Genomic DNA, 26717 nt, shown 5'->3' with positions numbered 1-26717 from the left:
CATTTAAAAGATATCGTCTTTCTATCACTGCCCCCCATCACGTCCTTATCGTGTGGAAATTAAACGCGTTAAAACTCTTTTTTCTTTTCTTTGGATTTCGGTGTCTTTAACGCGTTTTTTCTGTTCTCGAGCATTATTCGCGTATAAAAGAAATAAGAAACAATTGAGGCTGTACCCTGGAATAACCAATCTAGCAACGCAGTAAAGATAGGTAGTAACCCCCAATAATACCAAAGCACGGCATTTGGTGCAAGACACACTTACAAGAGAAGGGAGGAGACGACTATGTTACCTGATGAAACATTCAACCGTCATCGCTTGAGCATAAAAGAATTCTTCGCTAATGAGGGGAAAGAGCATATGGATAATTTTAGCTGCAAGCGGGCCTCCAAAGCAAGGACCAAACTGTCCAACCTGTCGTCGGAGCAATTCTTAGAACTAAGTACAGACGTCAACGAGGAATTGCACAGACGACGCGGGGACTACGGGAAAAAATCCATGCTATCAACGAGAGATACTTTCTTCAAGAAACGAAACCAAGCAAGAGAGAAATTGGCTTTTCTCTCCAAGGACAAATTTGCAGACCTGCTTACAGACATAATGTTTGAGATTGAAAACAGAAGCAAAAATTATCAACACGATCAGAACAATTCGAACAACAACAACAACAACGCAAAAGATGTCATCCAGAAAGTTGTCGTTGTGCCCACGAAAGCCACGATTGACTGGTCCTCTGAAGATGAGGATGCTGAAATAGGTGATGACACATTTACTCCCAATTTTGAATCGAACACCACTGTGGAGCGGGCACAGGAACAACCCTCCATTGCACTTACGGAAGAAATGGGATATGATGGAGATGACACCAGAGTTGGAAATGAGAACAGTGTAGAGATTGAGCAATTAATGGAGGAGAACAGATTTTTGAAGAAGCAGCTTGCAGCGCAGAACGTTGCTACAAGTGGGAAGGTCCCTCTGATCCACTTGAAAATGGACCAATGTAGGCAGTATAATTATGATGGTGGTCGTATCCCTTTCGATCTTGTCAAAAGGTTGCATATAACAATTCAAGAATTCTTCCACAACATGCAACCTGCGCATGGGGGTTCAACGGGAGAAAAATTGTTTTTGTATCTTTCCAAAATGACCAAGACTGTGTCTGATATAGTACTGCTTGTTGATGTCCCTGAATTTAAGGGAGAAGTTGCACTCTTAAAGTCGTCGTTGTCGAACGTGATTACTGCAACAAGGTATTTTGTGCTGTACGAGGATTTCATACCACCAATTGCGGTGCATGCTGCTCTGAATGATCTCCTCTTTACATTATGTGATTTGATTAAAGTTTCTGGAACCAGGATAGATCCTGAATATCAAAGTAGTGATATATCTTTGCGGTCCGTACAGTCAGTCACATCAGATCAAGAGGAGAAAGAGCAGCCTTCGCCAGTGAAACCTCTGAAAATCGCGGGGAAATTACGCAGTTCCAATAGCCAAAGTACGGCAAGCATAACTAGTTCGTCCAGTAACTTGAAGTCAATACCGAGCAAAAGTCTACTTCATGACCTTATGGAGACAAACCCTGTAACTACACCAACGAAGACAACGGCACCACACGGGGCAAATCTGCAAGATCCCTTTACCCCTAACAATAACTCCACAATACCGCATTCTGCGAAAAGTATCGGCGCGCTAAAAATGCTTACCGGACAGCATCGTAAGCCGAGCATTACGGAGCATGGATTTATGAACAAATTGAAACATTTTGGTTCGACCAAGAAAAATTGAGTGGGACTTCATCAAGTCGGGAGAAAACATGATAGATACCGAACGAGACATTGGGATAGAATGAATGTATATACGTGAATATATACTGTACGGATGACTAGGTCATGGTCCATTGACCATGTCATTCACTTGTAATATTAAAAGAATAATCGTGGTAATTTGATTTGCTAAGGTATCATCCGTATTGAGAGTATTTACAGGGTGAGTGTTTTTTTGTACAATTACTTATGAATTTGAATATGACCGATAGCGTGCGTGCAGCGGTTATGAAATGCCAAATTAAAAGGGAACTGAGACAATAGAGAGGGTTAGAATGGAGGGGGTTATGTCTTTTCCTTCTTCAGGCTAATCAGGGACAACTGTTCCTTGCTGTTCAATAAGAAATCGTTGATAAACCTGTCTGTCTTTCCGGGACCATTGGTTATCAGCATGGCCCCCAGAAGAGAGTTTAATGCTGTGGATAAAATTTTCGGTTCACCGTTTTCCATGTACGATGCGTCCGGGTTCCGCATTTTCCAAAAGATCAGTTTGCGTAACCCACTTTTCTTGATAAACTTGTAAATGAGACCATCGGAGATCAAGTTCCTGCTCCATTTGGAGCCCAATCTGTCGAAGTTACGTCCATTGACCAACGATACACTGTTACCACTCTTGCTCGGTTCTGCATTATTTGGGTCCACTGAGAAGCACGCCAGCTTGAACTTCAGATACTGTGTACCTAAAACGTTCAATTTTTCGTTGTAGGGCACAATCCCGTGGGCAAACGACTTGTGCGTGAGGCATTGTAAGATCAGCGAATCTTCCAGCTCGATCCCCAATTCCTTCAAATGTAGCAGGGACTTTATCCTATCCTGGTAGCTGTCTTTATCCACGGAGCCGTATTTCAGCCCGTACGGGTTTGCCAAGTAGCTTGCCGGGTCTCTCCTCAGGCCTCGCACACGTTCCCCAGTGTGTAAGTAACTCAACGCTCGTATCCGCATCTGCCGCATCACTGTGCAATTTGCTCTACAAAACGAGGCACCTGTAGGTAAAAGAGGCATCTTGTAAATGAAAGCAGATCACACCAACAGAAACCAGTTTGTGGCTGTATTTGCAGTGCACAAGAACAACCTCGTTTCCGTACAATGCTTCGAGTTACAGCTCCCTCTCAATCTCGATATTTTCCAGATCCTCTACTTTGTGTGTCTTTTTTTCCGTCACGTGAAACCTCCAAAAAACACGTGACCACATAAAACCCTAAAACAAGAAAATAAATCAGGGCTTGCGGTGGTTATTCCAGGACAAAAGAGCGCCCAGAAGGTGCTTCACTCAGAGAGTGCCGTAGGAAAGAGAGACAAAAACACCGAGAAGACCAGAATTTGTCCGATGGGCATCCTGACGGAGATGCTGATTCTGGCTCTGATTAAGAAAGGAGACAGGAGGTATACGCTAGTGGGACTCAGTTAGATGAGCAACAAGTTCAGGAGAGATACGGAGAGCTCGGTAGTTTGGGCTTGGTGAACACAGTTACGGTGATCATGGTTAACAAAGCGAGGAAAAGAGAGGCGTGGAGTGTTGTTGGGAGAGGATCTGGGTCGCTCGGAGATCTGTCCCCGAGCGTTGATTTTACCACTAGCGAGCTGAGTCTGAGTGAGTTCCCAAAGGAGGAAGACGTCTTGTCGAGCACCAGCAGCGACTACTCCAATGAGCGGACGGCTGCGAGTCGTTCTAACGTGGAGGGATTGGAAGGAAAGGTAACCAAAGTGGAAGAGGCTTCTGAAGTTGCAAACTCTCAAGATACGCTCTCTGGGGTGACCCCCGAAGATCCCACTGCGGCAGGCAGTAGTTTCATGGTCCCCACTCGTGCGAGGGCACGTTGCAGCCAGTGGACCACCGCAGTGACTGCCCCACCAGAGAAGAGTACACCAATTAACAGAAGTGGAGACGATTGGGTTGTATCGGTCAAAGTTCTTGTAGTTACAGTTCTTGTCACTTTTCTCACTACGTTACTGCTTCAGAGAGGTTACGACCACTGGCTGGAACGGTCCCGTGTTGGATCCCGTGGCAAGCTAGATATGAGACACTGGCAAATTGTCGGTGGTGTGGACCATTGGGCCACTCTAGCCCACGACCGGGGGCTTCCCCAGAGAGCCTCGTGGAACCCCACGGGGAACCCCACTGGGAAATACTACGTTGATTTCGACAACCGATTCATCTGCCCACTACAAGAGGGCGATGTAGTCGGTTGGCGCCGGTTCAAGACCGTGGCGCGCATTGCGAGACACACCGCCCGAAGCAAGCTTTGCCAACTGTACACCGCCTCGAAGCAGTGGTACGAGAAGACCGCTGCGGAGTTTAGTGGTGTATGGGCACAGACCCGTCGGTACAGGGCACTCAGAAGTGCCGAGTTCAAAAGAGGCTACCACAGACTGTGCCATCGAGCAGGCACCCTCGTGAGACGGTACACCTCCACGGGCAGACGCTACATACACTTACACCCACGCCGTACAGTGGAGCGACTACGCGGGACACTGTCCCGCTGGATCCCACGACTACACTGATACACGCATTCTTGCTTATACACACCGCACAGGCCAACGGGCAGATCACGGACTTAGCTAAGCACACACTACTACTACTACTAAGCGGGAAATTAAGGGGAGATGCGCAGGGGGACACTTCTCCGAGGTAATTTCCCAAAGAGGAAATAACACGACTTGCGACTTCGCTTCTGGAAACTTGCGCTGTTTCTGAGGGGAGAGCAGTAGTGGTAGTAGTGTGGGGACTAAAAATAAAGAACATTTGGTCCACTTTGAAGTGCAGTGCAGTACTCTCTCTCTCGATTTAGAGTGTGAGCAGAGAGGAGTTGGAAGATTTTGCTATTGTCGAGGTACGAAGGGGAGTTTTTTACAGGGGAATTGGCCCCCGCGAGCTTCTCTATTTCGCTGCTGCTGTTGGGTACGATCTGTTCCTCTGGTTATAATTTTTTTTTGGTTCCCTATCTATATATATATATATATTTTGCTTGGTTTTTCCAAGAAGGAAGGGAGGATAGAGAAAAGAGAAAGAGAGTCAACTAGTTCCCGCTGATAACTTGGTTCTAGTGGGGCTTGCTGGAGGGGGAGTCCTTTTAACTAGTTCACGGCCTCTTCTTCTTCTTCTTTACGCCTTTATTTCCCCCTCTCGTTCCATCCCTCTCTTTTTTTTTTACGCACTCACAAGAAAGAAAAAAAAGTTTAGTATGGGAAATAAAAAAATAGCGGAAAACGGGGAACGAGGTACATCAAAACAAACATCGATCAAATCGGATACAGACCAGTGCAAAGGTCACGCGAGGGGATCGTTGGCAAACTCAGGGCTCAACAGCATGTTGCAGAGACGGCACTCCGCCTCAGAAAGAACTGTGTCCCAGGGGGGCATGCACCAGAAACAGGTACCACAGCAACAACAGCAACAGCACCAACAACAACAACACCACACGCCGACGCCGAACTCAAGAGTGTGTACCCTGGATATAGTAGTGGCAGTGCACGACTTCAACTACCCACCGGCATCCGCAACCAATAAGCTGTCCTTCCAGAGGGGGGATACAGTGTACGTGCTTGCCAAGAGCGCGTCTGGTTGGTGGGACGGGTTATCCATAGCAGATACGGACAACAAAGTTATAAGGGGCTGGTTCCCTTATAACCATGTCCGCTTGCTACGAGAAAATGTCAGTTGTAACTTTAGAACCGTGTCTTCCGTCTCAAACAAGAGCTCAAGACGCACAAGCATACACAAGTCCAGCTTGCGGAACAACGGGGCACCCCCCATGGGGGCCCCGGCGGCGGCGGCATCACATTTGGACGTTCCTGCAGAGCAGGCCATCTCCAACACGGGAAGATCAGCAACATTGCTGAGTCTGCCCCTGCCGGTGTCCAACAAGAGCAGGAGAGGGTCGTACCCTTACTTTCGAAGAGGCAGTTTTTTCAGTAATCACAGCAACCAGTCGAAAAACTCGGCAAAAAGAAGCTCCATCGTACTGAACAGCAACTCGAACTTCACAAACGTGAAGTACGATGACCTTAGCACAATCGACCCGTTGGACAAAACGGAGGGAACACCGGAGTCTGCACCTTCGTCACGAGAAAATGACACATGTCCATCACAGGGAGATTCGCCGAGTGGGAGTGTGCCGTCCAGTGTACCCCCATCACTCTCCAAAACGATGTCGCACCAAAGAGACACCGTCACCACGAAGAGGGAACAGATCAACATACTGTCTCTCGAAGAGGTCGAAATGATCATAAACAGTTTCCACACGAACGTCTCACCAACGTGGACACCAATCCCAATAGTATCTGCGACACAGGGCCCAGGGGACAAATTAATTTATTACAATAAAGAACTGGATATTTACTGCTCGGAGTTCCCTCTCGTCTCCACCACAGAGTCCAAGATGAATAACAAAAGTTCAGACGATCCCGAGGAAAGTTTAGAACAAACCAGCGAGGATGAGGGACAAATCCCTGGCAAAAAAATGGGCACTAGCATGGAACTTGTGTTCCCACCGAATGACCACCTAGTCGATCTGAGAGCACGGAATATAGCTGAGAGCATTGTAGACAAAACACGGTCCTCTGAAGAGGCAACAGACGGTACCGAGGAGGAGGAGGAGAAGCGGCATTCTGTGGCTTCTACAGCGAAACCTAAAGGTAAACCATCCGTGACAGGTACACAGGACTACAAATCCAATCACTCACATAGCCAAACATTCTACAGGCAGGCCATCCTTTCCAAACAAGACCTGTTCTACCAGCATTCCAAGGACATCAGAACATGGATTGAACTAGAGGATTTGACGTTTCACTACACTAGACTAGCTCACGATATGTTCATCAGAAACGACCGTATGAACTTCTCCAAATTTTTCGAGATGCTATCAAACATGGTGACATACCTCCAACTATCCTGTAGATTGATACACAATCAGATCAAGTTGAAAAACTCCAACAAATCCGTTAAAAAATTACTCAAGGGTATGATTTCCTCCCTCGCAAAGATTAACATTAACGCTATATTGTATTTCACTAACGGACCGCGCTGGAATGCAAATGATACAGGTGATGGAAATGCAGCGCAAAGGACAAGCTCTCAGAATGAATCTCGCTACTTTCAAGCCTGGCTACCTGAGTTTGGCCATGACGATAATTATGTGCATAATGACACCATGCTGAACTTAAACGAGGAATCTAAAGCTCCAGATTCCGGTATGAAAAGAAATGTCAGCACCAGCACTACAGATACCCTTATCCCTGCCAGAAATACTGAAACTTTTGACTCACTGTATAATGGAGACCCACGTGGGGTGCCAACTTCTCAACGGACTTCAATAAATCGCGGCCTTTCCTACTCGAGTGCGAATGGTCCAGACAAGCCCGCGAAGATTCAAGCCTTGCCAGAAAAGGTAATTAACGTCAGAGGTATCTTTGAAAATATTGACCACGAATTTGTTAAATTCATGAAGGACGTTCACACACTCTACCATATTTTACAGACCACCGTGTTACATAACAACGAGTTTCAGTTTTTGCCCCAAGTTCTCCCCAGATTTTTCAAGGGATCGTTCAATGGTGGTTCTTGGACCAACCCATTTGCAAAATTCATTTTCCCATCTGATGTTGTTCAAAGACCTGATACGGCAACGAATTTGTCGGTAGGCGACAGTAATAGCGCAATCCCTAAATCGTTTGATGCTACAACTGCACCATCGTCGAATACTGGAGTCCCATTGAAGATGACCAACGCCATCTCTCTGGCTGCCGGGGTCAATGTCCCTACCGATATGGTCTTGGACGGGGATATATCGTCGGCATCATCTACCCGGTCGAGACCCTTCCAATCGATATCGTCAACAAGTAATCGACCATCTCATCCCCGAACTTTTTCAAGGTTCAAAAATTTCAAAAGAAAATCCAAGTATCCGCTCAACAACGATACATTGAACACTATGCAGAAGATCGCTAACCAGATTTTTGAGGATTTCAATACAAAAAATAATCCGTTGCCCAATTACGACATCAGGCGGAGTGTCAGGAATTTGGAACTCAATTCGAAAACGTACGACCAAATCAACCAAAATACAATCCTGATTGAAATCTTGGAAAATCTGGACCTAACGATCTTTCTCAACTTAAAAAGATTGATCAAGACTACGCCGAACTCTCTAGACAGTGAGAGCGAGGAATTTTTGAAGCACGCCATGTCATCGATATCCGGTGTGCTTAGTGAATTTTACAATATTAAACAATGTTTCCATAATATTCTGGTTCGGCTGATCATGTCAGCGCAACACACCACTTTAAATGATCCATACGTTTTCACTTCTATGAGGCCCAATCACCAGATCGACTTCAATGAGCCCATTCTCCTAGAAAAGATCACACTGAATAAAAATCTGACCAAACTAGAGAAGAAATCTAGAAAGATGTACGCTTATTTGGTTAAAGAGGATGTTGAATTTAACAACGTCGATTTCTTGGATATGTCCAAGGATTTTTGCGTTTCATCCGAGAAATATGTCGAAATTGCTAAAGTTTCTTGTCTCATAATGGAGCAACTTATTGAGGAAAGGGAAAATCTGCTGAATTATGCTGCGAGAATGATGAAAAATGATTTGACTACAGAATTACTCAAGGGCGAGCAAGACCTTTGGTTTGATTACAACTCTGAATCTGACTCGGATGATTTCCTCCTTGGTGACAAAGAGGGGGATGAAAGCAGTACTGGCCACGATGCAGGTTCCGATGGCACAGTATCTAACACGCGGAAGAAAATGAACATTGTTCGTCACAAGAGACAGCACAATTCCGATGTTCCCTGGTTTTTGCAAACTGAGCACGATTATGACTTAATCTACGATTCAAGGGGCCAGATTAAAGGTGGTCCGAAGGAGGCGCTCATGGAGCACTTGACAAGTCACGAACTAATTGATCCCTCGTTTAATGTGGCCATGTTGATATCCTTTAGAAGTATCATGTCAACACGAGACTTCTTGTATGCCTTAGTGTACCGGTACAACTTGTATCCTCCAGAGGGTCTAAGTTATGACGAATACAACACTTGGGTAGAGGAGAAGTTGACACCCATCAAATGTAGGGTGATCAATATTATGAAGACTTTTCTGCAACAATACTGGTGTGTTCACTATTACGAGCCAGGTCTCTCCTCTTTGGAGAGTTTTGCCAATCTAGCTATTTCTGAAAAGATCCCCGGTTCTGACGAGCTTCTATTGAGAATGAAGGAGAATCTAGTGGAGTCCTGTTTGCGTACTGCGAAAAAGACATCTTCGGACAACAGTAGCAGTGACGTTAGTGAGAATAAGAAGCGGTCTGAATCCTCGAGTGGTTCATTGGGGTCCTCTTTGATTAGGTTGAAAAAAATGAAATTACTTGGGACAGATCCGTACATATACGCTACACAATTGACGATTTTGGAGCATGAATTGTACTTGAGAATCTCGATGTTTGAATGTTTGGATCGTGCATGGGGGAACAAGTACTGTAACATGGGTGGTTCCGCTAACATATCTCATTTTATCACGAACGCGAACGCACTCACCAACTACGTCTCATACTCGATAGTGAGACAAACAGAGGTGAAACGGCGTGCTCACTATATCCAATTTTTCATCACCGTTGCTGAGCACTGCAAAGAACTCAACAATTTTTCATCAATGACAGCGATCATCTCCGCGTTGTATTCTTCCCCCGTGTACCGTTTAAAGCGTACATGGAAGTTGCTTGCCCGTGAGATCCGAGACACACTGAGCAATCTGAACAGTCTGATGGACTCCAAGAGGAATTTCGCGAAGTACCGTAGCCAGTTGCGGTCGGTGAAGAACGTCGCGTGTGTTCCCTTCTTTGGTGTCTACTTATCTGATCTAACGTTTACGTCTGCCGGGAACCCAGATTTCCTACACAAAAACGAGAACATCATCAATTTCGGCAAGCGGGTCAAGGTTGTGGACATCATTGAGGAGATCCTGAGTTTCAAGCGGGTTCATTACAAGCTGAAAAGGTTCGACGAGGTACGGACGATAATCGAGGCCTCCCTGGAGGAGGTGCCCCATATCGAGATCCAGTACCAGTTGTCTCTAGAGATCGAACCGCGCAGCAACCACGCTGCGAACTCGAACCCACTGGACGTCGTGTTCAAGTAAAGCAATCCCGCCTGACGGTCACGTAAGGTGGTAGTAAGGTAATGATAGTAACGCAAGTAAGTGTAACGTACGCTCTTCCAGCGGGCCGGGTCGCGGACGAACGGCGAGACGAGCGAACGGATTTTTAGGGGAGGGAGGCCTGCAGCAGGCGCGGTGTGTGGGTGTCCGGAGTGAGCCAAGCCACGCCACACGCGGGTGTACGGGGATTCTGCTTACCAAACGTTATTGTGACGTTGAGTTCTTAGCTTATAATTTATGCAGATAGGACGACCGGAGTTTTTGTCCTGAATACAATGGTTATTGCTGACACACCTGATGGAACAAGGAGCTCGCAGACCTTGGGAACAAGAGTAACAGATTTTGTAGAATATATAAACAGGGCACAGCAGCGTTCATGGGAACTGATTTGGGTTCTTCTGTTCTCAAAATAATAATAACAACAACAACAACAACAACTACAAGCAACTACAACAATGTCCTCTCGTCTTCTATTTAACAATGTCTCCAGACAAATGATCCAGTGCCACAGGGCAACCGGCACCATAAGCAGATCCAACTACTACAGCACCATAATAAAGACGAGGACGCTGTACCCGGTTGGGGGGATCAAGATACAAGAGAAGGCCACAAAGTCCAAATCCGACACCAAACCAGTGATCATTGTGAGCTCGGACAGCGACGATGTTTCCACTGTAGGCGACCACATCAGAGTCTGAAAAAACCTCTAACAAGAAACATTCACGGCAAGAGCTCTCCCCGAATCAATATTCTTTTTCAAGTATCACGTTACGTACATCCTTATATAACAACAAAAAAACATATCAATATCAGTATTAGACAACTCGCCCAGTAACAGATAGTATGCAACACCGAGCAGCAGTCACCCAGCCGCCGCCCCCTCCGGGTAACACCACAGGCCGAGAACTCGCAGAACCCGCCCCCCCGGGCACTCCCCGAACGTTCCCGCACGTCCGAGATCTCGCTCCGCGTTCTCGGCGAAGGTCACGCGCCCACGGCGGACGAGCGCAGGCCCCCGCTGTTTACGCATCCTCCCGCGTGATTGGTCCACACACGCCCGCCGCCCGCTCCGCCTCTCACTGCACGCGCACAGGCGAGGGGGGAGTCGGCCCTCCGTTTACTTCGATTTGGTTGGCTGGCAGGTGTGTGTACTGTATGTGTGTGTGGTTGATTGTGACTGGAGTGTATATATCTTGGTACATGGGAATATAAAGGACCTCTTTGTGACCCTCTTGTTCCGCGATTGGTGCTGCTGCTGCTGCTGCTGCTGCTCTTAATAAAGAAAATTTCTCCAGAGATCACACACGCACACACATATATCAAGTGGGAACGATGTTGTCTGCTCGTGCCACGCTGAGGAAGCCGCTGACCCGTTCGCTAGCGACGGTGTCATCTCTAACAAAGGACTCCAAAGTCAACCAGAACTTGTTGGAGGATTTCTCCTTCATCAATTACAAAAACAATTTGGAAAATGTTAATATCGTGAGGAAGAGACTTGGGAGGCCGCTCACTTATGCGGAAAAGATCCTGTATGGGCATTTGGATAAACCACACGAACAAGATATCGAACGTGGGGTCTCGTACTTGAAATTGAGGCCAGACAGAGTCGCTTGTCAGGATGCTACTGCACAGATGGCGATCTTGCAGTTCATGTCTGCGGGTCTACCACAGGTCGCGAAACCAGTTACCGTCCACTGTGACCATTTGATCCAAGCTCAAGTCGGTGGGGAGAAAGATTTGAAGAGAGCCGTCGACTTGAACAAGGAAGTTTACGACTTTTTGGCCTCCGCGTCAGCTAAGTACAACATCGGGTTTTGGAAACCAGGGTCCGGGATCATCCATCAGATCGTGTTGGAAAACTACGCGTTCCCAGGTGCTCTAATCATCGGTACTGACTCGCACACTCCAAACGCCGGCGGGTTGGGTCAACTGGCTATCGGTGTCGGTGGTGCCGACGCTGTCGACGTCATGTCTGACCTGCCATGGGAATTGAAGGCCCCCAAGATCCTGGGTGTCAAGTTAACGGGGAGAATGAACGGGTGGACCTCTCCAAAGGATATCATTTTGAAACTGGCCGGTATCACTACAGTGAAAGGTGGTACGGGGAAGATCGTCGAGTACTTCGGTGAAGGTGTAGACACTTTCTCAGCAACCGGTATGGGGACCATCTGTAACATGGGTGCAGAGATCGGGGCCACAACTTCGGTGTTCCCCTTCAACAAGTCCATGGTGGACTACTTGAACGCAACGAAACGTAACAAGATCGCCGATTTCGGGAAAGTGTACCAGGATGACCTTCTGTCAGCGGACAAGAACTGTGAGTACGATGAGGTTATCGAATTGGACTTGGCGACTTTGGAACCATACATCAACGGGCCATTCACGCCAGATCTGGCAACTCCAATCTCCAAGATGAAGGAGGTCGCCGTTAAGAACAACTGGCCATTGGAGGTCAAAGTCGGCTTGATCGGGTCGTGTACCAACTCCTCATACGAGGACATGTCTCGCTCAGCGTCCATCATCAAGGACGCCTCCGAGCACGGTCTAAAGGCCAAATCCATCTTCACGGTCACCCCAGGTTCCGAACAGATCAGAGCCACCATCGAGCGTGACGGACAGTTGAAGACTTTCCAAGAGTTTGGCGGTATCGTGCTTGCCAATGCCTGTGGTCCATGTATCGGCCAATGGGACAGACAGGACATCAAGAAGGGTGACAAGAACACCATCGTCTCGTCTTACAACAGAAACTTCACCTCCAGAAACGACGGTAACCCAGACACGCACGCCTTTGTCGCCTCCCCCGAGGTCGTCACCGCCATGGCTATTGCCGGTGACTTGAGATTCAACCCTATCACAGACACTTTGAAGGGCAAAGACGGTAAAGAGTTTAAATTGAAGGCACCATTCGGTAACGGTTTGCCAGAACGCGGTTACGACCCTGGTGAAAACACTTACCAAGCACCACCAAAGGATCGTTCCTCCGTCGAAGTTATGGTCTCTCCAACGTCTGACCGTCTACAATTGTTGTCCCCCTTCGAGGCCTGGAATGGTAAGGATGCCAAGGACATGCCAATCTTGATTAAAGCTTTGGGTAAGACAACTACTGACCACATTTCTATGGCTGGTCCATGGTTGAAGTACAGAGGCCATTTGGAAAACATCTCCAACAACTACATGATTGGTGCCATCAACGCTGAAAACAAGAAGGCCAACTCCGTCAGAAACGTTTACACTGGTGAATACAAGGGTGTCCCAGACACCGCCAGAGACTACAGAGACCAGGGGATCAAATGGGTTGTCATTGGTGACGAGAACTTCGGTGAAGGTTCCTCCCGTGAACACGCTGCTTTGGAACCAAGATTCTTGGGTGCCTTTGCCATTATCACCAAATCGTTCGCCCGTATTCACGAGACCAACTTGAAGAAGCAAGGTTTGTTGCCATTGAACTTCAAAAACCCAGCTGACTACGACAAGATCAGTCCAGATGACAGAATCGACATTGTTGACTTGAAGGATCTTGCTCCAGGTAAGAACGTCAAGATGGTTGTCCATCCAAAGGACGGTCCAGCCTTCGACGTCGAGTTGACCCATACTTTCAACGACGAACAAATAGAATGGTTCAAGGCCGGCTCTGCTCTTAACAAGATCAAGCAGGACAAGGTACAGTAAATCTTTTAGTTGGAGAGTCCTAGTCGACACTCTTAAGCATTCAACGAAAAACCTCTTATTTATTTATTTATTTCAACGATAATTGTTCTCTGTTTCCTTTCTCTTGTCATGTATATTTATTTATTAGAACTCCAAAGTCATTTGCACTTTTGATAGAACACTGTAACATGGGTGGCGTACTATTCTGGGTGACCTCGACTCAGAGTACGTTCTGTCACTAAAGAGCAAAAAGATACTCTACTCGTCGTTAACGATAATACGTCAGAAAGGCTTTTGGGGGAGCGGGTGACAAAGGGAAAGTACATGAAAAATATATAAAGATGGGCATATACAATGCAGTTTATTAGTCCGGCATCACGGCAGGTAACGTGTAGAAGCATCTAACGCTTGCTCTGGGGTCTGTCGCACAAGCATGAATACAGTTGCATACTTCGGTAATACGACGGGTTGCCCTTATGGGTTCAAACCCTATATAGATAATACCGTCAACGCCTTAAATCCATGCTTTCTGTCGATGGTGTCGATGGGCCAAGCCCTGTTTTTCTTAGCGGTTGGTGCCGTTCAACTTATCCAGTTGTGGCGAAGTGATAAGGCACCTCGAAATTTGGCAGCTAAAATACTAGTGCCAACGGTGGTCCCCAAGAAACACCTGCTTCACTTGTCGTCGATTAGTTTACAGTTTGTTCTTTTAATGTGCCAACTGATCCTTGTAAGCAGTGTACAATCCACGCCGTCTGTTTTGAAGTATAATATCATATCGAACTTGACGTTTGTACTGATAATTTCGCTCCCTACACAGTACTTGCAATATTTTAAAAGCATATGTTCCATTGGGAACCAGTTATTTTATTATTTATTCCAAATAATATTGCTAGGTTTCGAAGTACTGCAGAAATACTCCCACTATCCAGATGAAGCATATAATCTAACCCATGGTACACTATCATCTGTACTGGAAGCTGCATTACTCCTAAATGCATTCAATATTTTCTTATACGATGTCTACTTGTTCGAACCGGCGGAGCAAATAAAGGCGTATTATAAGGAGAAGAGTTGGTTCCCAACAGTACACGTCTTTGCCAACCTCACTTTCACTTGGATGAATGAATTGATTATGGAGACATACCACAACAACAAACTGAGAGACCCAAATAACCTTCCACTACCCCCCGTCGACCTGGATATTGCCAGTATTTGTAAAGAGGTGGAGAAAAACTGGGAGGTACAAAAATGGGAAAACAAGTTTTCTCTATTCACCGCCTTGTGGCGGACCTTTGCGTTGAGTATTGTTTTTGCGTTTACCTTTGAAACTTTAAAGGACCTTTTGACTATTCTAGAGCCCCAATTTTTGAGGTTATTCATAATACGCTTTAACCCAAACGTGGTTTCAACTTATCCAATACTTCACGGTGTATTTATTGCACTTGCTCTCTTTTTGACTAATGTGATTTCGACACTTTTAGGCAATCAGTTTTACATCACAATTTTTCAAGTCGGTTTGGGAATTAGAGGTTCTCTTTCTACAATGATTTACAGAAAGAGCCTGAAGCTATCGCATTCAGCAAAGGAGGAGTTTTCAACGGGGGATATTTTGAATTATATCTCGGTTGATGTACTCAAAATTCAAAGATTTTTCGAAAATTCACAGTCCATCATTGGTGCACCTATCCAGATGGTAATTGTACTAATTTCTTTATATCTATTACTAGGCAAGGCAACGGTAGGTGGTCTCATCCCAATGTTTATCATGATGCCAATTAATGCAATGCTTTCAAGAAAGGTTAAGGGCCTATTTAAAACTAAAATGCAATACAATGACGCAAGAATCAAAACTACAAGTGAAATGCTAAACTCAATGAAATCCATAAAGTTATATGCATGGGAGAAGCCTATGTTGAAAAGATTGAGTTATATTCGTAATGATCTAGAGCTGGCAAACTTAAAAAAAATTGGAATTGCGACAAATCTAATTTACTTTGCCTGGAACTGCGTGCCCTTGGTAGTTACCTGTTCTACCTTTGCTATCTACTCTCTCATAACCGATAATCCACTAACTCCGGAGCTAGTATTTCCTTCTTTGTCCCTGTTCAATATACTGAACGACGCCATATACACAATCCCAGCTACAATAAGCCAAATTATTGAGACCAATGTCTCAATAGGAAGAGTGAAAAAATTCCTTTTGGGTGAAGAGCTGGACAGATCATTCATTGAGGAAATAGCTGATAAGCACGATGAGTCTCCATTTGCAGTCGAAATACTCAACGCTACATTTCTTTGGAAATCTAAAGCGAGCCTCCAAGCAGGCGATGGCACCGACGAAGAGACATCTATTGGGTCAACGGTGGTCGCATTGAAAGATATAGATTTCTTTCGGGCAAAAAAGAATGTTTTAACCTGTGTGGTAGGTAGAGTAGGTTCTGGTAAGACGACATTACTGAAGTCAATATTAGGGCAGTTGCCTTGTACAAGCGGTTCACAGAAAGCAATTCCACCTAAACTGATAATTAGAGGTGAATCTGTTGCATACTGTCCTCAAGAAGCCTGGATTATGAATGATTCAATCAAGGAAAATATACTTTTCGGGCATAGATACGATGAAACTTTTTACAATCTGACAGTCAAGGCTTGCGAACTGCGACCCGATTTTAAGATTCTGCCAGATGGCGATAACACGTTGGTAGGGGAAAAAGGTATCACTCTGTCTGGGGGACAAAAGGCAAGATTATCTCTTGCCAGAGCGGTATATTCGCGTTCTGATATTTATTTGCTGGATGATGTATTGTCTGCTGTTGACGCGGGTGTCCGTAAAAGCATTATCCACCGGGTTTTGGATTCGGATACTGGTTTGCTGAAAAATAAAGCAATTATTCTAACGACCAATGACATTTCTGTATTGGAACACTCTGATAGGATATATGTCCTGCAGGATGGGCGCATTATTGAAGAAAGCACATACGCAGAAGCGATTGAAGATAATGATGTGAAACCTTTTCTGTATAAGCTGCTGAAGGAATTTAGAGCGAAATTTGGCAGTTTGGAATTGCAATCGTCGACCTCTTCAGAGATTAAATCTTCTGCATCTTTTATAAAAGGGGCAGAATTCCAAGACATAGAAGATGCTATTGATCCTGTTGTGGTAGAGGTTGACTCAAGAAGAGCATCACTGGTAACACTGAGGCCCCACCCCTTTGTGCAGAAGGACAAAGGGGATAGCGCGAACAATTCAAATGCCGAAGCAACTGCGGTGGGTAAAGTAAAATGGTCTGTTTACATCACCTATGCGAAGGCCTGTGGAATAACGGGCGTTGTTTTGTTCTTCTTATTCTTGATTTTGTCAAGGCTATTCGACCTAGCAGAAACTTTTTGGTTAAAATATTGGTCCGAATACAACCAGAAATATAACAAAAACATTGATGTTTGGAAGTTTGTCGGTATCTACGCATTAATTGGTATTGCTTCTGCAGCGTTTAACAATTTACGAACGATCATTCTTTTGGTATACTGTACTATTAGAGGAGCTAAGAAACTTCACGACAATATGGCCCACGCTATAGTCTACAGTTCAATGCAATTTTTTGAAACTACACCAATTGGTCGCATCCTTAACAGATTTTCTGCTGATATCGACACTGTCGATTCGACATTGCAAATGGTGTTTATGGTTTTTTTCAAATCAATCTTCAGTTATCTGATCACTGTCATATTGATTACTATTTCGATGCCTCTGTTCTTAGTTTTCTGTTTGTTTTTGATGGTTATCTACATTTACTACCAAAAATTATTCATTGTGCAGTCCAGAGAGTTGAAAAGAATGACGAGTATCTCTTACTCCCCAATCATGTCTCTCGTAGGTGAGAGTTTGGGCGGGCTGGCCGTTATCAGAGCCTACAAGCACTTTTCTATGTTCAAATATCTGAACAACGAAAGAGTGCAGTTCAACATAAATTGTGTTTTCGACTACAGATCGACGAATAGGTGGTTGTCGATACGTTTACAGACTATTGGTGCACTCATGGTGCTAATTACAGGGATGTTATCTCTGTCTACCATATCCTCGAGCAAGCCGTTAACAGCAGGTATGGTTGGTTTATTGATGAGCTACGTTCTTCAGGTCACCACTTCTTTAATGTGGATTGTGAGATCATCTGTGATGATTGAGACGGGTATTGTTTCTGTTGAGAGAATAATGGAGTATTGTGAGTTACCAAGTGAGGCTGAGCAAATTGTTGACGACTACAGACCTGCAAGCAATTGGCCCTCCAAGGGTGCCATTCAGTTCAAAAACTATTCGACACGGTACAGGGCAAATCTCGATCCTGTTTTGAAAAATATCAGCATAAACATCAACCCAGGTGAGAAAGTTGGTATAGTGGGAAGAACAGGTGCAGGAAAATCCACCCTCACGTTAGCTTTGTTTCGTCTGCTGGAGCCAATTGAGGGTACTATAATTATTGATGGTATGGATATATCGAAAATTGGGATATCTGATCTTAGAAGTCATCTGGCTATTATTCCTCAGGATGCACAAGCCTTTGAAGGAACTGTTCGTTCAAACCTGGATCCGTTCAATATGTTTTCTGATAAAGAATTGGACACCGCTATCACCTTGTCCCATTTGAAGCCGCATTTGAAGAAATTAATGGAAGAGAGTGGAAGTGAGTTGCCGTTAAACGACTACTTAGAACTGGGAATTAAGGAGAGTGGATCCAGTCTATCCGTCGGACAAAGGCAGTTACTGTGCCTGGCTCGCGCCCTTTTGAATAGGTCAAAAATATTGGTGTTAGATGAGGCTACTGCTTCCGTGGACGTCGAAACGGACAAAATTATCCAGGCAACAATCAGGGAATCGTTCAGTGATAGAACAATAATTACTATTGCGCATAGAATTGATACCGTGCTCGACAGTGACAGAATTTTGGTTTTGGAACAAGGTGAGGTTAAAGAATTTAATTCTCCCGCTTCCCTTCTAGCAGATAAATCAACCTTGTTTTACCAACTTTGTGAAAAAGCTGGCCTCACATAATCATTTCTACTGTTGTTCACAATAGTGTTTGTATAATTCCACATAGGACAACACCGAGCTGAACACAAATATATATTATTTTAGTCAACTTTTATTATCAGTTAGAACTCAAATCACATGTATCGCAGGCGACGGCACATTTTTGAAGATGGAAGTAGTGGAATCAAATACGTTTTTTTCTCTTACCACTTCTAAGTTATGGAGCCGAGTAGATAATGGTGCTTTTTCTTTGTTTGAGATATTCAGGCCTTGTTATATTTTCAGGTATGTACAACAAAACATGAAATCCAAAAAATGAAAGACACATCATATGGGCGCCGGAACATGATGACTACATGGTTCAATTTGCCTTTCCCGTGTCTGGCGACAGTCTCCACCAATCTAGAGTGGGTGTTGCGCGAAAAAAACAAAAAATATAATGAGAGCTGAGGGATTCGAACCCGCGCATCCGAAGATATCAGAGAATTCAAGCTGTTACACCTAAATCTGACGCCTTAAACCACTCGGCCAAACTCCCGAATTGAAATTTTGGTTTATATCAGGTTTACAAATAGGACGTTACTTGGGAATGTTCCATCCTAATTGTCATAGTAAGTTGCCTTCATCCGGAAAGCCCTTATACCGTATTTTAGCGTCAAAATCAAGGTTTATCTCTCTTGTTCGAATCTCAAACAATACAGAAATTTTTGTAAAAGGTGGTCCTCTATATTCTTTTTTTTGGTCCCGTGGCTGCTGTTTTTAGCTGGTCAAAACTCAAAGTTTTTGTCTCCCTGAAAAGTGTAAGGCTTCCCACTGTTATCAGATATTTTTCTTTTTGTGAACTAACACACTTCATTTGTTTATCAACAGAAATACAGTTCCTATTCTCCAAAAATTGTTTAATGTTAATGATTTGATGATATATCAGGAAGAGCTCAGTAGCTACAAGGTGCCATGGCCTTGCAATAGGCTACAAACTGATTAGTGTCACATTTTGTTTGCTTTGAACATATAACTACTGCTTTTAGTTAATACCTCTATTGACTTTGGAATGAATCACAATAGTTTATTTTTTCGAGCTTAGTGTTGCCCTTCAGAATTCACCGTGTACTTCACAGTGAGTAACATGAAACAGTAAATTATATTTTTTACTTATCACTTGACTTGTAACCATGAAAGTCACTAAAAACTACGGCACATTCAAGTTCGATGTGTGGAAACCACGATTAGAGGTAGGGGTTATTCGACTTGTCTAATATCATATAACGCATCAGACTGTAACTAGATACCTTTATATAAAACAGAGTGTTACACACACAGCCATATCACGAATAGAAGACGGTGTACTCATTATTGGCCCCTTTGTGAATCGTCTTATAATTTTATCGAATTGTTTAGGTAATAATGGAACTTATTTTTAGATGTACTCCGTAGAAAAACAAAAAACATGAAACAAACATCGAAAGCAAATAAATAAACTAGCAAAGTTGCTACGAAAGACAGTTGTGTTGTGGTACATGCATATTTCTTGATAATAGTTGATTCTACATTATTCTTGTTTTATCCCAGGTCTGGAATTTAGAGTAGCGCAAAGGAGATGTCTGTTATAAACTGTGCCCACAATATCTAATTTATGTTCTGTGGATCAAATACAGTAGATCTGTCTTTTCCGGATCTTGCTACTGTTGACAGCCTTTACCAGTGCTAGTAAATGAATTGCAACTGGACGCTTACACCCACTGAATTCAAAGTCAGCAATTCTGTAATTACAAGTTCTATGACCTTCGGTATATATCATGTACGTACCATCCCTCGTAGTGTTATATCCAGGAGTCCTCCTCATCAATATTGTTTTATGATGATTCATACGCAGAAATTTAGAATTCTCAGCTATTCCATTGAACTCTTGGGATGGTAATTTGTCATCTGACAGGGGTACATATTTCAGTACAATGAATTAAAAATTATCCCACACGGACTAATTATGTATAGTGTGATTTGTGTAAACTAACTACTCTATCTGTTGATTAGGTTGTTCTTGAGGCTTCAGTCTCGAATTGGCCCATACACCTTCTAGTCCCTTTTTAAATATGTCAACGTTATAATCCGCGATAGTGAGACAGCTTTCCACATCGGCACCGTTGGGTCTGATTAGAGCCACCAATGCCAGCCCACGAATCATCTGCCGGAGATAAATTAGCACACCATTCCCCAGTTCAGAGACATTTTTCAATTCGCGAACGTTCCCCTGTTCCTGGTCATTTGTACCCTTCGAATCGAGCGTGTTCTTATAAAGGTCATACAGGTCAATTGTCAAGTCCACAAATTCAGCACACACCTCGTATGTTTGAATATCGACGGGATTCGAATCCGTAGAGACATAAATCTTGGAGTTAATGTCGAAGAGAAAGACCTTATCTATTTTGGAATGTTGAATCAGATTATCCAGCATGTTTTCCAAGTATGTGAGTTCCGGTATCAATTTCTGAACGATCCGTGAAAATGCTTCATAGATCGAGTGGTCGAAGATAGAGGTAAGATAGAATGATACCTGCACGCCATCTAACCCCAATTCCAACAACTCCTCTCCGGTTCTCTGCATGATGTCACGCTGTGCATCCACTTTGAAATCCTCACTCAATCCGTCTACTTTGTGTATCAATACTTCTATATTAATCGACGGATTAACCTTGTGCGCATATTCGATAATCATTGCCAGGTTCGTTATGGCATTCATATACTCGTCCTGGGAGTCAATAACGTAGACCAGGGCACCGACACTCCTGAACAGTCTTTCTGAATCGTAACTCGGTTCAAAATAGTTCAATTGACCAGGCAACTCCATTACTGCAAGATCAATCAAAGTGGAGAAATGTTCCATTGAGGGATTTGAAGTCGACTCTAGGTACAGCGTGTCCAGCGGCTGCATGTTGTGAAACACCACTTTACATATCGAAGACTTCCCACATCTGTAAATAATGAAATAGAACCGTTATGGGAACGTAACTTTCTGTTAGTATCGCTATTCGGATAAGAAAGCTGGCAACCATTGGCCACTGTATCAAATCAAAAGATAAGCGGAAAACACCAAAAAAAGGGCAACAGCAACATACCTTCTAAGACCCATCAGCAGAACCATTGCCTTTGAATCTACATCTGCGGACTCCATGGCTGGCGGTTTGCTTATGATACTGCTTCCCTTTTTACTGTCACTGATACTTGATCAAACTTGACGCTGTTTCCTAAATTCTGTTCATCAAAAAAAAAACGATATAAAAAAAGAGACCTCGACAGCTTTGAGATAAAGCAGAACTTCCAATGCTACAAAACTGCTTGCGCTTTGTATAATAGAATAGGTTAGATTATATATAAATGTACAAAGGGGGACAAATATGTGTATGGTACTATCCCTGTCGAAGCTCCTGACCTTTCATCATCATTATTATTACATAGTAATGGACAGGAAAGGGGAGAAGGAAAGAATAATTAAGGAAAACGTTCAAAAAAAAGAAGAGAAGATGATGTGGATGACGTCTGGAACAATTCTTTATTCTCCTTTTTTATAATTACTACAATGTAAGTCGATGCGCGGGATGCTTAAGGGTTTATCCAGTTTTCTTTTTTTTCTTATTTTCGATTGCCCATTCATTACTCGCTGTCGCTGTTATTGTCCATCAACGCACTGAACATATTCGTAGATGCAGAGCTAGGTATTGGGGCAGCCTCCTCCTTTTGCTGAGGCTTTTGTTTCTGTTGAGAGAAGGATCTTTTCGTTAGAAAGTTGTCCTTGTCCTTACTGAACGTTTGCGAAGGTTCTCTTCTGAAAGAGTTCCTGTTGCTGTTATCCCTCATCGAACGTCTGGAGCCCGATCTGGAGTTATTTTGCTGCATCTGTTTCAAAGCACGCTGTCTCTCCTCTTCCTCATGAATCTGTGCGATGGTCATTGGACCTTGGTCCTTTTTATTGCTCCGCCAGTTTCTTCCTCTCAATTCGACGACATCCATCAACTTGAATTTTATTCTGTTAGAAATCTTGGTAGTCTCCATGATCTGTTGTAGAAGGGTGAATAAAGTGTCCAGTAGGGCAGAACCCTCCAAAGTGGCAGGCCCAGCACGGAAGCTGTCGCGTTCGAATTGTTCACCGACGGTTTCCAATAGTTCCACGACGGATTCGAGGACTTCTTCGGATGGATGGTTGTTCAAGTCCTTCATCAATCTGCGGAAACATTCGAACATCATCTTACCGGTCAACAGGTTCAAACGGTACAAGTGACCGATGAAACGGACAAGACCGAGACCTCTTCTCTTGGCTGCGGCGAGTTTGTAGTATTCGTCGGACATCAACTCTGGGGCAAGTGGAGTGCCGTCTTCGTTGGTGGGTAGATTGTCGGTCCACCCCTTTTCGAATTCGGTGTGACATCTAATCACCAAGTAATGCAAAACCAGTTTTGGACCGGTCTTGTCCGTGTTGGATTCATCAGTGATCTCAGGGTCCAAGTCCTTGACGACTTTACCACACAGTTGAGCGTACATCGAGGACCAATGAGGTTCGTCACACGCTTTGAAGAAGATTTGCTCGATAACGGTGGTCAAAGTCTCACAGCGGGATTCCCATTTGGATAAATTAGCCAAGGTCAAGATTTCTGCAGAGATAGGGTCGAATTTTTCCAAAGTTAGCTTGTTCAGCAAGGATTTCATCTTCCTTTCAATTTCCGGTTGTTCGAACAACTCGGTGACACCGTCTGGGGCAAACTTCTTCTCCGTTTCCTCGGATTTCTTTGCTCTGGATTTTGGCACCCATCTGTTTGCTGTTGGTACGAATGGCGCGACGGGTTCTGCGGGTGTGTCATCGAATGGTCTTCTGTCGTCGCCTCTTTGGGACCCGCCCCTCTCGGAACGGTCTCTCCGTGGTCTGTTGGATCTGCGGTCGTCTCTTCTGTCGTCTCTCTTGGATCTTCTCTTGGACCCGGCTCTGGAGTCGCCTCTCATGGACCCTGACCTGAAGTCGTTGCCGCTGTTGTTACGGGAGCCGAACTTGCCCGAATCTCTCGACTTGTTGCCTCTGGCCATACCGGGTGGGATAACGATTCTAGACCCTGTGGCCTTCATCCACTCGGCGTCTGGGCCGACTTTAACAGAGTTTTGGAACTGTAGGAGGAAAGCGGGGCCGTACGTGTACTTAACACCGGCCTTTTTGTACTTGTCCTCTGGACCCTCGAATCCCTCAGGGTATTTGAAGGAGAATGGGTCCTCCAATGGCTTTGCCTTTGACAAAATCTCCAAAAACTTGGTGATAGGAATGAAGTCTTCATCCTCCTCCTCCTTTGGTGCTTCGTCTGGGGCGTCTGTTGGTGAGGGAGTATCCGTTGTAGCGTCCGTTGGAGTTTCAGTTTGGGCATCAGTTGGAGAATCAGCTGACACCTCCTGTTGTGCTGTCTCGGTGGTCTCTGGGACGTCGGCCGCTGGAGTAGTAGAACCCTCTTGAGCCTCCTGAGTCGCCATTTGCTTCTTTTTCAACTTCATACGTTCTGCAAAGGTCAACACAGCACCGTCTGTCTCCGCTGGAGAAGAGGTTGCCTCTTGTTCCTTGGCCTCAGCCTGGGCCTTAGCATCAGCTTCAGCCTTAGCCTCAGCCTCGACTTTAGCCCTCGCATCGGCCTCGGCCTTTAACTTGGCATCCTCTTGAGCCTTCACTTCAGCAAGTCTGGCGTCCTCTTCGGCCTTCAATTTCGCGAGTCTGGCTTCCTCCTCTGTAGCAGCGGCGTCCCTAGCGTCCTTCTCCGCCTTCAACCTCGCAGCCTCCTCCTCCTGTTTCTTCCTCTGTTCCTCTAGTTTCTTCTGCTCCAACGCGGCCTTTCTAGCCTTCACTTGTTCGATGAAACTTTTCTTGACCTCCTCTGCCTTCTGTTTCTTCTCCTCCCTCTCCTCGTCAGTCTCACTCTCCACGGGTTCCTGCGACACATCAGACGCAGAAGCAGATGGGGTAGGCGACGGGGTGGGCATTGGCATGGCGGGGATACCGACCCCGACGGGGGGCATCCCTGGCATCATTGGTTGTGGGTAGAAGTTCTGGTACGCTGCATTCGGGTACGCCCCCCACGGTTGCTGCGGGATTGGCCCGGTTGCTGCGGCACCTGCACCAGTGGCGGGGACGGGCCCGTTCCCTGCTGGAGCAGACTTCAAGAAAGTGGACCCGTTGTTATACATCCTCTGCTTCGAGTTGTTGTACTTTGCACCTCTTGGTTTGCGCTGTTGCTGTTCCTGCAGTTGCTGGTCTTGTGACATGATTGTAAAGGTAGACACAGAGTCAAGATCTGGGGGGGGAGATGGACTCTAGAATTGAATCTAGTCCTTTCTGTCGATCTGATGGGGGGAACCTCTTTGGAATTATTTTCTTTTTGTCTTCCTCTGCTTGTTTAAGAAAGAGAGAGGTAGAGAGAGAAAACGAGGCAAAAACAATTTGCTACCTTGATTCCTAGTTCAAAGTAGACCAAGTGTCTCGGTGGGTCCCTTACTGTACAGCACAGAAACTCCAAACCTGATCACTCAAGGAAGAGAGAGACCAAAAAATGAAGTGAAGAGAGACATCGCCAAAAATTTTTCACTGCGGCGTCGGCGAAAAATTGCGGGTCTCGCGATGGAAGAAATTTTTCAGTTTCGTGGGAAGTGATGGGACCGGGGCCTCTGGGCGACGGGACCTTACGGGACCTGACGGCCAGCGGCCAGCTGGCCGCTGGCCGCTGGCCTGATGGGTGGCTTCACCGCCTGGTACCTCGCGTTTGACACCTCACAGCTGGGCACACCGCAATTGGGTGCCTGATTGAAGTGTAACTTTTACACGAACAGCTGGTGGATTGCACTGGGCAATTGGGAAGCGGGCAAAGAGGTAGAGGGTACCTGTTGGTTTATCTTGACACCTGGCAGCCTGGCACACATCTTCTTAGCTTTGTAGTTTGGTAGTTTAGTAGCTGAGTAGCTGAGCACCCGACATCTTGCTACGTCGACACATGGCACTTGCCCAATTCGGCAGTGCCAGACAGCCCACTTCTTGAACAGCTCACACACGGTCTACGTGGCATGTGGCAATTGGATACGTACACCGCTGGCACCTCGCATCCACGCTCCCGCCGCGCCCTCAACACCCAACGCAGCCCAATCCCAACGGGCACCGCCACGCGCCCACCAACAACCGTCCACCCGACCACCACCTTCCTTATCGTTCTTCGACTGCTGCGCCGCACTCTATCGCTAAACGATACGGCTCCCTCTTCTGTCAGTTTCCTGCGCGGGAAGACCTTCTTCAACGAGTCCCCCCCCCACCTGTCGGACCACAGCGCCGTTGTTGAGCGGTTTCGCGCCTTCCGCGGAAGCTTGCCGTGGTCTGCATTGGAGGGGAAGGTCGCTCTACCTCTGTGCGTCATCTCCTTGTCCCACTGGGTCCTTAAAGTCACAAAAAACTAGTGTAACGTATATAATAACGCACTTGACCTTAGTGGTGGGACCATCTCATCACTCCTCCTGATTCCAGACGGTACAGTCACACACACACACACATACCCAGATATATAGATGCAATTCCAAGAGACACTCGGCCACTCGCAGCAGGGACACCTGCACGTGCAGCACGGGCACCAGCAGCGCCGGCTGTCCAGGGAGGAGATCATTAACAAGATGGAGAACGAGCAAGATGCGATCGTCGTGAAGCTTTTGCGGGAGATTGAGCAGTTGAAGCAGGAGAACAACAAGCTGCGCACGACGGTGAACATCCTACACAAGAGACAGGCGCGGTGCGAGGCAGGCGATAGCAACGAGAGCGCCATCGTGCTCGAGGACGAGTGTGTGGGGGCGGGCACAGCGTACGGCGTGCCCACTCCAAGAAACTCGTACGTCTTGTCCAGTTATGCGCCGACTCCGTCGCACTCGCGGCAGTCGTCCTTCACGCAGGGGTCTGTCGGGAGCGGATCGAATGTGTTCCCACTGGAAGTGCGTGCAGAATTGCCCGTCAATGTCCAGGGATCGTCGTCAGGGAAAAGGCGCGGATCAAGCAACTACCGCTGAGAG

The 26717-nt window shown here is 45.6% G+C and overlaps 9 protein-coding genes and 1 non-coding gene across 10 annotated transcripts; 6 read left to right on the top strand and 4 right to left on the bottom strand.

The window, feature by feature from the left end:
- Positions 1-285: 285 nt before the first annotated feature.
- SPH1 (Sph1p) lies at positions 286-1785 on the top strand (the record flags this gene model as incomplete). Its single annotated transcript, XM_022610291.1, has 1 exon — positions 286-1785. The coding sequence occupies one exon, from the start codon at positions 286-288 to the stop codon at positions 1783-1785; it is 1500 nt and encodes a 499-aa protein (XP_022466602.1).
- A 323-nt stretch (positions 1786-2108) lies between these two features.
- MRPL15 (mitochondrial 54S ribosomal protein mL57) lies at positions 2109-2825 on the bottom strand (the record flags this gene model as incomplete). Its single annotated transcript, XM_022610290.1, has 1 exon — positions 2109-2825. One exon carries the CDS (start codon positions 2823-2825, stop codon positions 2109-2111), a length of 717 nt encoding a protein of 238 aa, XP_022466601.1.
- Positions 2826-3302: 477 nt separating this feature from the next.
- Positions 3303-4325, top strand: ATG39 (Atg39p; the record flags this gene model as incomplete). Its single annotated transcript, XM_022610289.1, has 1 exon — positions 3303-4325. One exon carries the CDS (start codon positions 3303-3305, stop codon positions 4323-4325), a length of 1023 nt encoding a protein of 340 aa, XP_022466600.1.
- Positions 4326-5005: 680 nt separating this feature from the next.
- On the top strand, positions 5006-9964 carry CDC25 (Ras family guanine nucleotide exchange factor CDC25; the record flags this gene model as incomplete). The annotated part of the gene is made up of 1 exon (XM_022610288.1): positions 5006-9964. The coding sequence occupies one exon, from the start codon at positions 5006-5008 to the stop codon at positions 9962-9964; it is 4959 nt and encodes a 1652-aa protein (XP_022466599.1).
- A 1350-nt stretch (positions 9965-11314) lies between these two features.
- Positions 11315-13651, top strand: ACO1 (aconitate hydratase ACO1; the record flags this gene model as incomplete). Its single annotated transcript, XM_022610287.1, has 1 exon — positions 11315-13651. One exon carries the CDS (start codon positions 11315-11317, stop codon positions 13649-13651), a length of 2337 nt encoding a protein of 778 aa, XP_022466598.1.
- A 412-nt stretch (positions 13652-14063) lies between these two features.
- BPT1 (ATP-binding cassette bilirubin transporter BPT1) lies at positions 14064-18677 on the top strand (the record flags this gene model as incomplete). The annotated part of the gene is made up of 1 exon (XM_022610286.1): positions 14064-18677. One exon carries the CDS (start codon positions 14064-14066, stop codon positions 18675-18677), a length of 4614 nt encoding a protein of 1537 aa, XP_022466597.1.
- A 419-nt stretch (positions 18678-19096) lies between these two features.
- Positions 19097-19194, bottom strand: KNAG0Jtrna8L. The gene is given in 2 exon segments: positions 19097-19141; positions 19156-19194. It is a non-coding gene; the product is annotated as a tRNA-Leu (tRNA).
- A 1473-nt stretch (positions 19195-20667) lies between these two features.
- On the bottom strand, positions 20668-21825 carry GTR2 (Gtr2p; the record flags this gene model as incomplete). Its single annotated transcript, XM_022610284.1, has 2 exons — positions 20668-21625; positions 21770-21825. 2 exons carry the CDS (start codon positions 21823-21825, stop codon positions 20668-20670), a joined length of 1014 nt encoding a protein of 337 aa, XP_022466596.1.
- Positions 21826-22304: 479 nt separating this feature from the next.
- On the bottom strand, positions 22305-24863 carry TIF4631 (translation initiation factor eIF4G; the record flags this gene model as incomplete). Its single annotated transcript, XM_022610283.1, has 1 exon — positions 22305-24863. One exon carries the CDS (start codon positions 24861-24863, stop codon positions 22305-22307), a length of 2559 nt encoding a protein of 852 aa, XP_022466595.1.
- A 1362-nt stretch (positions 24864-26225) lies between these two features.
- On the top strand, positions 26226-26714 carry RTS3 (Rts3p; the record flags this gene model as incomplete). Its single annotated transcript, XM_022610282.1, has 1 exon — positions 26226-26714. One exon carries the CDS (start codon positions 26226-26228, stop codon positions 26712-26714), a length of 489 nt encoding a protein of 162 aa, XP_022466594.1.
- Between the last annotated feature and the right edge of the window lie 3 nt (positions 26715-26717).

Source organism: Huiozyma naganishii, chromosome 10, assembly GCF_000348985.1.
Source record: "Huiozyma naganishii CBS 8797 chromosome 10, complete genome".
Classification (NCBI taxonomy): domain Eukaryota; kingdom Fungi; phylum Ascomycota; class Saccharomycetes; order Saccharomycetales; family Saccharomycetaceae; genus Huiozyma; species Huiozyma naganishii.
This window is presented reverse-complemented; position numbering and strand designations above follow the sequence as displayed.